This window comes from Pomacea canaliculata, linkage group LG5 (genome assembly GCF_003073045.1).
Source record: "Pomacea canaliculata isolate SZHN2017 linkage group LG5, ASM307304v1, whole genome shotgun sequence".
NCBI classification, from domain to species: domain Eukaryota; kingdom Metazoa; phylum Mollusca; class Gastropoda; order Architaenioglossa; family Ampullariidae; genus Pomacea; species Pomacea canaliculata.
The window spans coordinates 4,810,037-4,822,975 of NC_037594.1; the positions used below are offsets into that span (position 1 = coordinate 4,810,037).

A 12,939-nucleotide genomic window follows, 5' to 3' on the forward strand; every position below is an offset into this window, starting at 1 on the left:
GGCTGACATAACATACACACACTTTCTGTCCTTCCGTTACTAGCTATGACCAATCACTACCTTCCAATGGACAAAAGGACGGGTCGCAGTTCAGCTATTTGTTCTACTCTCCGCTTGTCCGTCCACCTGCGTGTCTGCTCGACGCGGGGAAGCAAGAGTGCGACACCAACACTACTATACTAGTTATCATATGACAACCCATACTTTCGTATGTGTAATACAGTTACGAGTAAGCGAGGGAGAGACATAACTAGAAGGTTCCACAGTGAACATGAAGTCATTCTTGTGATGTGACCCCCATGTCATTTGTGATTTCAGAAATCAACGGGCCCCCAGGCGAGTACGATCGGCTTTCGAGAGGATGCAAGGCTCTGAGGCCGCGCCACATTCCTCGCAGTTCCACAACTTTCGGGGAGGTGTCCTGGGGGCTTTACAGGGTGTCCGTTGTCAGGTGGAGCAGCTCTTCGAGAACAGCGCCAGCTTCCACGTACCACCGCTACCACACCCTGCCGACAAGCGACTGGAGGGGCAGGGAGCTCACCGCGTGACCAAGGCCTCCTCCGTGCTCTCCTCCCACACCGGTCAGGGCTTCCCCGCCGCCAACACCTCGCTACCGCGCAATGTCTCCAAGGTTAAGTGGGGTCAAGGACAGGGTTATGCTTCTCACTCGCTCAAGACAGACAGACAGAAAGAGAAAAGCTGAGGTTATGGAGACATTGCAGGCCAAGATCATAGACAAAAGTTGAGATCATGAAGTTGGGGAATGGGATAGGATCAGAACAAAGCAAGTTGAGATTATGATCAGCAGCTGTTTCCATAAATTCCAGTAGAAATAATGGGAATTTGCGAATGCGTTATTTTGTGAGAGACTTTAGCCTACCATGAGTGGTCTCTTTAAAGAAAATCCTACTGGGTGTGCGCAGGTTTCGCAGATCAAGCTGGTGCATCGCTCAGCCATTCCCGCCACGTCGACCGTGAAAGTGCCTGCTACGTCCTCCCCAACCTGCGTCGTGCACCGTAAGCCGTCAACCGTCGCCTCCGCCCTTGTCTTCGCGCCTGCGCAGTGACGATGGTGACCGCGCGCGCACCAGCTCCGCAACAGTGCGCACGCGCAGGGGCACCAGTGTCGTCTCCTCCGTGCGAGTGTCCGGTGAGGAGGCCCTGATCAAGTATGCCGAGAAATTGACGGAGTGGGAGAAAACAGAAATCCTGGATTTTAGGTCTGCACGCCATTCACATATAGATCAGTTCACTTTCTTTTTGTTGTTCTTCTTCTTGTTCTTCTTTCATTAGTTAAATAAAGAGCATGTATGTCCTCAATAAGTATTAGTTCCAGTCAACGCTGTGATGTTTCATGTGACGTGATCTGTGATTAAAGATAAGAGTAAAACAAACATCAAAGGTATCCATCTCACCCCTCTGCCTTACATCAGGACGGCGTCAGAACTATAGGAGCCTATTTGCAGGATAAGGAGGGAGAAGGGACGAAGGTTTAGAACTCGGTGTCTTCTTGTAGGACCGCGCCAGCACTTGATGTGTCTTCTTGTAGGACCGCGCCAGCATTTTGTCTGTCGTTTGCAGGGCGGTGTCAGAACTCAGTGTTTCTTTTTGCAGAACGGTGTATTTCCTGGGCAGCCAGGCCGCCAAGAAGTCTGTGCAAGGGGAGGGCGTTAAAAATAACGGCTTCGATGATGCCAGCGGCTTTTACATCTGCAAGCCGCACGACCACCTGTTGTATCGATATGAACTACATGATTTGCTGGGAAAAGGTACCTTCGGCCAGGTGAGAAGGAGGGCCTTTTCTGGGTTAAGGACTTTCGAACCAGACGTACAGGTCTCGCCAACCAGGGGTGGCCTTACGCATTTGCCAACTGTGCATCTGCACAGCGCCGCCACGCCAATATATATTGATTATTAAACAGAAAGAAAAATAATGACACAGCTGACGGCAATGTAGTCGAAAAACATCATTTCTTTGTTAATTAGTTCACTGTATTTACTAATGTTGCTAAATCGGAGCAGTAAGCTATGTGTAGTATTATAACGTTCTGCCCTAAAGAGAATATCATGGACCACCCCTTGGTTTTATTGACACTGGTGGGCAAAGGGGCCACCGATTGTTTCTGTGCCCAGGACTGCCACGAGCCTAGAGCCGCCCCTGCGCCAACATTCAGCTTAATAGCATAAAGAAGAAAAAGAACTGCTCGAACGACAAAAACAAGATGAAGAGCAAGAACAACTAGAAGAAAAAGAAGGCTTTCGTGGCGCAGAATTACACACAAAACAATCTCTGGATGAAAATAAACCATCAAAACAACAAGAAAAGGGCAATGTTTCCAGAAACTGAAGAACCTGACACAAATGATTCTGCTATTATACGCATTAAGTTCAGTCATTCTGAACAGAACAAAGGGAAGAGAGCTCTCTCCACTTTCCTCCTCAACTTGTTTGTATATTTAGAACTAAGCCTGTTGCTTACACCACTGCCTGCACATAAGACTGCTTTACTGTCGCAGGTGATGAAGGCCATGGACCACAGGACGCACTCGTTGGTCGCCATCAAGATAGTCAAGAACGAGCGACCGTTTCTGCGCCAGGCGCGCGAAGAAATCCGCATCCTGGAGGCCCTCCGCAGGCAGGATAAGAATGACTCCCATAACATTGTACACATCTTAGACAGTTTCACCTTCCGGGGTCACGTGTGCATCACCTTTGAGCTGCTGGGCATGAGCCTGCACCAGGTACGGAGAGAAAAGCGAAAGCCAGCTGCTTACATTGAATCGGGGATACACAGACATAGTTGCAGTTACTATTGTAGTCATAGCTAGAGATGCTGGTTCTTTCTTATCTCTGCTGGGTCTTTTTAGCACCACCTGGTCACTTAGATACCTGTCTGATGTAAGTATGTACGTCCAACAAGGTTTCTTAGACACCTTCCCACAAAGCTGGTACATTGAGTGTTCCTCATTCTGTGACCTCAGGTGCTGAAGAAGACCCGTGGGAAGGGGATGAGCCTCTGCCGGGTGCAAAAGATCGCTCGCGCCGTGCTCTTCGGTGCCTGGATGTGCTGCACAGGAACAACATCGTGCATTGCGACCTCAAACCAGAGAACATCCTGCTGCGCCGCCCCCTCCCCACTTCCGCCGGATGTACCGCAGGACTGCAGAACGACATCTCCATCAAGGTAATGTAGGACTGCGACATCGGCATCAAGGTACGATAGGACTTGTGACTGAGACCTAGAAGTGCTACTGTTCGAAACACGCGAATCAGTGAGGAACGTTTAGTCCACGTGACGTACCGAGTCTAGCCGCTTGTGTTTGGTGACGTTTGCAGGTAATAGACTTTGGATCCAGTTGCTACGAGCAGAAGCAGATCTATACCTACATCCAGTCCCGCTACTACCGTGCCCCGGAAGTGATCCTGGGCTTGCGATACGGATGCGCCATCGACATGTGGAGCCTGGCTTGCGTGCTAGGAGAGGTGCTTACCGCCAAGCCAATCTTCGCTGGCGAAGATGAGTTTGACCAGCTTTCCAGCATCATGGAGGCTAGTAAAACCTACCGATCTGAGCTAAAGTTACCCAGAGTATCTAGATGGCTAGATAAGATTATTGTTCTTACTTACAGTTAACTAGAGCCTCTTGACGCTAGCAGTGGCTCATGTTCATGTTCTTTTTAATGGCTCCCTACGACAGCAGACAATAAATACAAAAAGTGGGCTAAAGACGAAAATATGTGACGAGTATCAGCTAATGTAGTCAGAACAGACTCAAGAGATATTAAAAGGAGATAAGGCACTGTTTAGAAAAAGGAAGAGGGAGTCGATGAGCAGAAGCAGGATGTCTGAGAGGGAAAAACGAAAATAAAAAGTTGTGTCACAGCAAAATGCTGTTGTTCTATTTTTGTATCTGAAAGCCCACGACAACGGCAAATTAGATAATCTAGAACCTACCAAATATCGGAGACCTAGACCTCTGTTTTGATGCTGCAGGTACGAGGTGTCCCCTCTCGCTCTCTTCTGGACCGTTGCAAGCGAGCGGAGAAGTTCTTCACCGCCCAGGGTCAGCCCCGCTACTGCACGAGCGGCTCGTCACGCGAGAAGCCGCGGGGCCCTCCCATGAGCCTCCACCTCTCCTTGCTCCTAAAAAACACGGAGGTGAGGAGGACGTACATGCTGCCAGTCCTGGCCATACACAGTCCGCCACACCATCACCAGGGTTACAAGAAGTGACACAGAAACCAGCTGTTGTGTGGGACTGTGTTAAAGGATTAGTGGGTTGCACATTTTTTTCAAATCTTTAGGTAAAAAGTCACAAGATGTTATTTCCATTAATTTGGGTGAACACTGCCATTGTTCCTCTTTATACAGATTCTCTTGGGCGCTATTATCGTCTACTAGGATATCTAGACGTTGCAAAACAAGTAGAAAGTCTTCTTGTTTGTCCAGGATTTTCTGTTGTTTGTTCGTTTATTTGTGTCTGCATTTGTTTGTGTGTTCGCTTATTTTATTTATTAATTCGCGCAGGATGGTGTTTTCTTGGACTTTATGCGGCGCACCCTGTCGTGGGACCCTGCTGCACGCCTGTCCGCCTCCGACGCGCTTCAGCATCCGTGGGTGATGCGTAATGGCGCGTTGCAGTCCAAGGCGGTAACCGTCGGCGACGTCCTCAGTCCTTCCAGGGCAAAGGTCAGCGACGATAGCCACGGTCTGCTAGAGCCACATCTTATGTGTTACACTAGTGACAAGACAGATAATCCTTGGAGTCTTGCCCTGTGCTGAGATGTGCTAAATGAGGGGCGTGTCCACTGTTTTCCGTCCATTTCTCATAATTCCACTTTACTCTTCTGTTAATTGCCCGTAATTTCCTGCAAGATCTCCTTTGAAATTCCTAATGATTTGGAAATGTCACCAATGCCACTTTAACTTGCGTCTTTTCACCGTGGACTGGAGGTCATCATTTGGACCAATTAGTGGTATAATTATTTTTGGTGCTCCTAATTAGTGAATGTGGTGCTTTTTGTTTATACTCATCACTAGCATCACTTTCTTCGTATTTTTCTTCAGCTGTTGGAGAAGCCGGGGCAGATGGAAGCCTCCTCAAAGAGCTCCGTACGACTTCCTGTCGCCGAGAACACCTCGAAAGTATCCGTCACCGATACCCAGACCAGTCCTCTCAAAACACAGAGCGACACTTGTCATGTGTAGTCTATGCTCACCTGCACCTGGCCTTGTGCATCTATGGTTAGCCTGTGGGAGCGACACCTCCCTGGGGGCTCTGTGTTCACCTGCATGATGTCTCGACCTTCATTGCTCTCGTGATTGTTCACATGTTTGTACCCAAGCTGCTCCTACATCGCACAAGATGACGGGACCTCGGGGCACGCGAAGAACGATGGGAACATAAGACCACTTCTTGCATTTGCATCATGCCCCAGTCTCCAGATGAGGGACATTGTCTTTGTTCTCCCTGCCATCCACACAACTAGTGAAAAGTGTCAACTTCATCCTTAGATGTCCTAAAACTCGTTCGTCTGTTTGGCTTTGAAGGATTTTGTTGCGAGCCGATCTTTAGGAAGACACTATTGAAAGCATGTGGTTAAATGGTGTTCTCCAAAGAATCCTCTTCAATTGAATGCATGTTTTGGCTCAGGAAGATTTATAGTTGGTGAGACTGTAAGAGTTTGCCAAATAGTGAAAGCATTTTCTCGCCTTGTCCTGACCTACCCGAAGTGATATTCATTTCCTTGCCAACTCCAATTCTTTCAAGTTATAAAAAGCTGAACTAATAAAGAAAATTGGAGTTGTTAGCCTGTCCTGCATTGTGTCTGCAACTGGATCTTGCAAATAGTAAAAATACAGAGCACTTCCTCACTCTAGACATGACACCAACCGCCCACTTGCAGAAACCGTGATCTTGGGTGGCCTTGTCAATAAGACCTGAAAATTCCAGAGCTAATGGGGAAGATAAAAACTAGAAAACTGGAGAGGGACAAACACATGCATCATGCTCTGATGTGATTTTCTTTACCAGATATTCCAAGCAAAATAAAGACAGCAAAATCTCCGTTTCCTGCCCCTGTGATATTACCTCCTCTAGGAAACACAACATACCTTCATTGCAGACTTAGCATTCCTCGCCAACCCTCCAAGAAAAAAAGGTTTGATCTCCCTGTCATGCTAGTGTAGCAGCTGTACGCATCTGGCCAATGCAAGGGCAATCATCTTTAAGAAAGTATTTTGTTTCTTTAGTTATATGCCCACCCAAAAGAAAGTTGTATAGTGCTTAGTTTGAAAGCTATGGTCCTTGAGAGAAAGAAAGATGTACAGTAATTTCAAGCACCGGGATGGCTTCTCCATGTGCAATAATTATGCAAACTCTCCAGTTGCAGCATCAGGCAATCTTCCTCATGCAATCAGATTCCTGGGACTAACAGTGATTTGTATTTTTTGTTCTTTTGTGCACCTTTATGGCCTTTAGTAGGAAAATATCAGAAAGGATTTTCTTTCTCTGATCAGTTTCTGCTGATGTTCTATATAAAATGTGATTGAACATTAATGAGTTATTTAACTGTGGACTTGTGTTGGTTCCTGTGTTTGTGTAGGTAATGATATTTCATGTATAGATGAATCTATATTGGTTTGGAAAGAGATGCAGTATTTTGTTTGATGGCTGTGCAGAGGATCCTCAGCTGAGCCCTGACAGGTGCTAGCTCTGGTGTCCCTCACCCTTGTCCCCTTAACTGTTTAATCAACTAACACTAATGTGTGAGTGCATGTATGTGTCAGGGTGTACACAATTTCACACTTTATTGACTCATTTGGGACTCAAGGTTATGAAATATATGCAAGTGAAATATTATCTGCAGCTATGAGTTCATGCATGTGTGTATATATATACTCTTTCCTACCACATCTTTGGTGACCTGGTGATCTCTTTCTGTACTCATTATTTATACTGCCTTTTTCTTTTTTAAGGGTTAGAACAAGTTTAGCAGTAACAGTGAAAACAAACAGCCAGACACAAACTACCATAATGTCTGGTGCAACACCTCCAGCACTGTGTTCATAGCCATGCTGCCATGAAGCACGTCGCTCAATAAACTGTCCACAGGGTCATAAAAGTCGTTACTAAACATTTTACGGCACTATAAAAATCCCTGTCCAATAAAACATTGATTATTTAAAAGGTACAGTCACAAAGTCTTCGGTTATAAATAATACACACTGATACACAATGCCCAAACCATGCACAACTATAATATAGTGCCCATGCTTAAACAACCCTCTGGTTCACAACTGCAAGTTTTTCAGTCAAGATGTCTACCTGAATGTTAACAGTAAGTAAAGCTAAGCTCATGATGAACCTTTTCTTTTACTCAGCAAAAATCACCATGAAAAAAAAAATAGCTTGGTTGACTTATAGACCACTGAATCCTTTCTCAAGATTTTCACTTCTGCATGAGTCAATCATCACATCACCATTTCCCCATATCTTTGTAATGGTTACTTGTGAACTTTAGTAAAGGTAGTGCAACTTTTTGATTATATTCCTAATCCGATTATCCAGATAGCACTGTTAATAGGATTTGAGGACAGTCACTATGACCTGACTGCTGCAGTGTAGCAATATCCACACCATGTGTCCAAAATCATGATAATATTGCAGCACTGTTTCCCGATTAAATTGTATGCCAGGATGGAAACAGATTTACAGAAATTATCTGATCTTATCTCTGCCTACTTAAGGGCTATAAGAATAAAAAAAAAAAAAAAAAAAAAAAAATAAGATGGATGTAAAATATGCAAAATACAGAAAAAGTGATGCAACAATAGTTGTGTACCTAGCAACAGTTTGAGCAGGTCATAAACACTATGCTGATCAGCTGCTGAACTAGCCAGCAGCAGCAGGTATAAGTGGACTGGTGTAGATTTATGCTATACCATAACCATGAAACAGTCAAAATTCTGTTATGCCTTGTGAAATTGCTTATAGTGGAGTGCAAAACACAAAACTGTCTGTCAGTAGTCCCTTTAATTTCCTTCTTTCCCCGCAGTTTTGCACACACACACTCACACATGCACGCTCGCGCATAGGATTCATTTTCCTAGAAAACATCCATGAAAGTTAAGAATATAATAAAACCTTCATTTTCACCGTTTTGGCCATTTGCTTTTCAAGCTTGTTTTCTACAACATACTGTCTTTTTTCAAATGTCTCTAGAGATGAAGAATTTCAATGATCAGCGCATGTGCATTAAATTTCTCCTGTACACCCATAATTAGACAGCCACTTCCAAGTGTTATATTCCAAAGACCTTTGTTCTATGATCAAAATTCTTATTAAAATGTCTTTTTTGCTATCTTTCAGAAGAGTAAACTCCCCAACAGACACCAAAATTTTGACAAGATGAGCATCACACAGTGGTCTTTCTTCCAAATTTACTTTCATATGAAAACGTTCAGCAACATTATGAGACTATTCCCAGAAGTGTCAATAACTGCCATCATGATGCCTCTACAACATTAGTGTACACTTTTAGGACATCTGGGTGATCGTCTAACTTATCCAAAACCTTCGCTATCAGCTCAATGTCTTTGCTGCCCAAAGAAACATCATTTAATGAAAGAAACGTGACTTCTGCAGACCTTACTGGTAGGTTCTTTGCCTCCAGTTCCTTCTTTACTGAGTACACATGCTCTGGAGCACTGAGAAACTGGAAAAAAGTACAACTGTCAGTTATACACACATACAAACCACAACTTTCATGGGGATTGTCACATGTTAGTCACTGCATATCTCTCATTGTATACATTTTTTATTGTTTTGCTTGATCTGAGATCATTAAATTAAAGGTCTCGAAATAAAACACTTTAAAAGCTAAATTAAAAGGTCTTGAAAGGGAACTACCTGATAATGATGCACATCAAAATTATTACAATTATAAATATTTTGATACATAATTAGCACCATTCAAATGTTTATATTTTAATCCCAAGTCAGCGCTGAAGCTGCAATGCGACAAACTGGCCAGGCCAGTAAATGAAGTTTCTGATAAGTACCTGAAGAAATTTTTTTCCCTCCTCATCTGCTTCCAAAGTGACTTCCTCAGCACCAACTTCGATTGCAAGTTCAATGTACTCCTCCATGTTTGGAGTAGTCTCCCCTTGGTCTGGGATATCCACCATCACCAACCCTTTCTGTTCAAAAGTCATTCTTGCCAAAAAGCTATTTTCATAAAGTGAAAACCTGCAATGAAAGTGGTCAACTGAATAAAAAATATATGTTTTTTAGCAAAAAATAAAAAATTCTTTGAAATACTTTCCAACACTTTGTTAGGACACTTCTTATGCTGGTAATTTGTGCGTTTAACTTCAGCACTCGGATTCATGAGGCATGCTTTCCCAGCCTATTACGCTAGTCTAGCTAGGTAACTCTGTTTCCACTAGATAGTGCCTAAAACCATGCATTCAGTGTACGACTACCCAAATCATCTGTGATCTCATTCAGCGCAATGAGTCCCCCTTTGGCTAAAATACTGCGCTTTATAAATTCCCATATTATTATTATTACTTGACATGCTAGTTATTGGAAGGGGTCCCTTTTGAAAACTTTTTCTCTGGTAATATGGTAGAGATCATGCTTTATATAGTTCAACAGAACCAAGCAGAATTTATTTAGACCTAACAAATCGACTGGAAAGATAAAACAGAATTTTTTGGTGCTTATTGTTTCTGTCTAATTTATAATATAAGAGTAGCAGAAGCCAAAAATAAAATGAGACTGAATATTGCAATAGATATGGCGCACTCTGTTGGTTTTTTCCATTTGTCATTTTGTTTCATTGATCATTGTTCAGAGTGATTATGGCTTGAAATTTTGTTTTACAAAATTTTTTTATGTTTTAGTTGTAGGTTTCCTGCTTCACATTTGACAATTTTGGAGAATTCAATGCTGGTCAGTTAAGAAAATTCCCCTGCTCGGTGACTCATTGATCAGGTTAGTCTGTGTATCAAATTAGCCCCCTAGTTCCCTTCCCAAAGAAAGGATAGCTTCCCCCATGGTTAAAATACAATCCCAGAGCAGAATGTTGCTAGCTTGGGCTTTAATTTCTACATGCCATTCCACAGTATGAAGTCTGTGAATGGTTTATGAACCATTTACTCATCAAGAAACTGCTTTTCTTTAAACTTCCTGTGTGATCATCAATTTAAATAACATTGTGATACATAGGCACAATTGCCACAGATATAGTTTAGTAAAGCCACAAGACTAAATATTGCAATCAACAAAGTTCTGTTCCTTTTTTGCTATTATTCATTTAGGTTTCAATTGAAAATAAACTCATAATTTTGTTGTCTAATATATATTTAAGGAACATGTTTTGGTTGGAATGGGTAAATAGGAGTGTAGCTCCTTGGTTGCTTTCTTGATTTTTAAAAATGTTTCTGGTTTTTTTGTGGGTTTTTTTCTTTTGTTATTGTTTTCTGAAGGTAAATTTGGGCAGTTTTACCTACGAGTAAGCTGTCAATGTCCATTAATATAGGATGAGGTCATTACACTTACCCGCACTTTTTGACATAACTCTGCAGCTCTTGGCGTGTCTGGCTCTGGTTTACGGTCATTGCTTCAATTAGCATGATACTCCCCCCTGGACCCTTGGCTTCAAACACGGTTGGAGGCACATCTTTCATCTTACCCTGTGGAAAGACAACTTTGATAAACTTTTGTTAGTGTATGTTTTCAAGAAAGCACCATGCTTTATTCCAGTTGCACCAGCTATAACTATATAAATGGCCTTAAAATTTCAAAACAAATCTAAGATCTTGAGATTCCAATCCATTTAGTCTCTCCCTTAGATATCCTTCATGTGTATGCACATAACTGTAAGGGTAGCAACATCCAATACAAATGTTAAAGTTTAAAGTTGCTAATGATAACTAGCTCAACACTGTTACTAGAATACCATGTCAAAGACCCAGCCAATGGGAAAGTTAAAGAACCACAAATTTGATGAATCCTTGTTAACTTTTATTAAAAGTTAATAATTGCAGTAATTGTGTGATCTGATCCTGAACTGTTTTGGTAAGAATTAAAGATCTCAAGCAACAAATTCAATGGAAACCAAATAAAGGCAAAAGCAACAAAAAAAATGCCACTATCAATGCCCTAAGTAAATATTGTAAATATAAAACAAAGTCAGAATAGCTTAAAAGCTAGCAAGTTTAGCCAAAAAAAGTATATTTTCAACAAAAGAATGCTACTTTATATCTATATTTAACATAGTATAGCCAAGCATGTTTTTAAAACATACCATCTGACTCAGCACTCTTTCAATATTTGCATTTGGAATGCATTTTGACTTGGCCTCCACAAGAAGGCGAGCAAGTAGAGGATTATTCTTTGGGTCAGCTGAACCTTTCTCTGTATTTTAATAGAATATATATACACATATACATATACGTTATATATATATATAATTAGTTGAAAAACCAACTGATGATCAAACAAATGATCACTCATGAGTTGGACAAAGTAACAAAAAGATTGTGTATTTGAATACAAGCTGATATTCTAATTAGCTCGAAAAATTATATACAATTTGCACTTGTGCACAAATGTGCATGCTCCAGTATATTTTTTTTTTATGTTCACCAACCATCAAATCTAAGCTCATGTACCTATAAAGTAATTCAAACATGAGAATACTTTTGGTGGGAAAAGGGGAAAATTGCAACAGCATTGGTTATAAAAATAAATAGAACAATATCAAATGTGACTCTACCTCTTATGATTGCCCTTGCCCTTCTTGTAAAGTCTTGGATGGTCCTGGCTTTCTTGGCATCTTCAGCAGCCTTGATGTTCTTGATGTTCTGCCACTTGCTGTGCCCTGCCATGCCACGCACCAGCTGCACCATGTAAGAGCACTGGTTTGCTCTTATTTTCACCTTACTAGGCATGACCAAATGGTATGTACTACAGAATTTAGGCACGACTTGGTACCCTTCTGAATACACCTGCCAGAAGCTAGAAAAACTGTGTTGTCTCACAGACGACCTCTTACCTAAATTCCCATTAATTTGTAGTCTACTGACTTTAAACAGCTCTCTGCTCCAATTTTGAAATGCTTGGAAATTATTCTGGATGCTTCTCAACGCCATTGCTCCCTAACCTAATATTTTCATACAAATTTCAGTAAGGCAGCATTTCACACAAAAGAAAAAGTCCTAAATGTAATCTGGCTTCACAAAGACTAACCAAAGGCAGTTTGTAAAATGAAATGTTGATGTTCAAGATCTGCAAAATACAATGAACATAGAATGTCAGGAAAAAATGCGACCTGGATTTCACTGGATAATTTCCTATTTATTTTATTCCCTTTATTTGTAGTGCATTCAGCTGAGGCGTATTGTTAGATGCATACAGGTAAATTGTCTTTTAGAGCTACAATCCATATGTAAAACGCTCTGCTTCAGCGATCAGGAATATAATCATCATCGTTAATATTGACAAATAAACATTCTACTTAACAATCATCGCTCATTTCTTTAAACTGAAATGCTATAAAGTATAAACTCTGAGTTGTCTAACCCCAGTTTTGGATGTAAGATGTCTACACTGTTTCTCTCCTCTGAATAAATTTCTTTTATTTCATTGTTTAATTTTAATTAAGAACAGTTAATTTTAATTAAGAACAGATAACTGAACGGTTAATAGTGTTCGTGAAATTAATTGATGAGAACTCAAAAGACGAAACTAAAGAAGGAGAAAAACATGAAAAACACACCGTAACGGCAAGGTGCCCTAGTCGATAGGAAGTTAAGCATTCGGAGTTATCCTTCTGTCAAACAGCGTTATGTCCCTTGGATTACTCTCTCACGTTCTGACAAAAATAAACAGCTACATTTATTTATCCATGATGTGATTTCCCTCAGTGT

The 12,939-nt window shown here is 41.6% G+C and overlaps 2 protein-coding genes across 2 annotated transcripts; one reads left to right on the plus strand and one right to left on the minus strand.

The window, feature by feature from the left end:
- Positions 1-361: 361 nt before the first annotated feature.
- LOC112563921 (dual specificity tyrosine-phosphorylation-regulated kinase 2-like) lies at positions 362-6,576 on the plus strand. Its single transcript, XM_025238395.1, is given in 10 exon segments — positions 362-631; positions 979-1,220; positions 1,615-1,783; positions 2,517-2,741; positions 2,982-3,047; positions 3,050-3,184; positions 3,337-3,549; positions 3,994-4,158; positions 4,528-4,689; positions 5,068-6,576. Coding segments are annotated over 10 exon segments (1,788 nt in total). The 3' UTR covers positions 5,209-6,576.
- Positions 6,577-8,425: 1,849 nt separating this feature from the next.
- LOC112565073 (probable transcriptional regulatory protein THEYE_A1868) lies at positions 8,426-12,859 on the minus strand. The gene is made up of 6 exons (XM_025240326.1): positions 12,789-12,859; positions 11,787-12,298; positions 11,316-11,425; positions 10,568-10,701; positions 9,064-9,250; positions 8,426-8,717 (listed from the first exon to the last, which is right to left on the minus strand). The coding sequence occupies exons 2-6, from the start codon at positions 12,160-12,162 to the stop codon at positions 8,508-8,510; spliced, it is 1,017 nt and encodes a 338-aa protein (XP_025096111.1). The 5' UTR covers positions 12,163-12,298; positions 12,789-12,859; the 3' UTR covers positions 8,426-8,507.
- Positions 12,860-12,939: the final 80 nt, after the last annotated feature.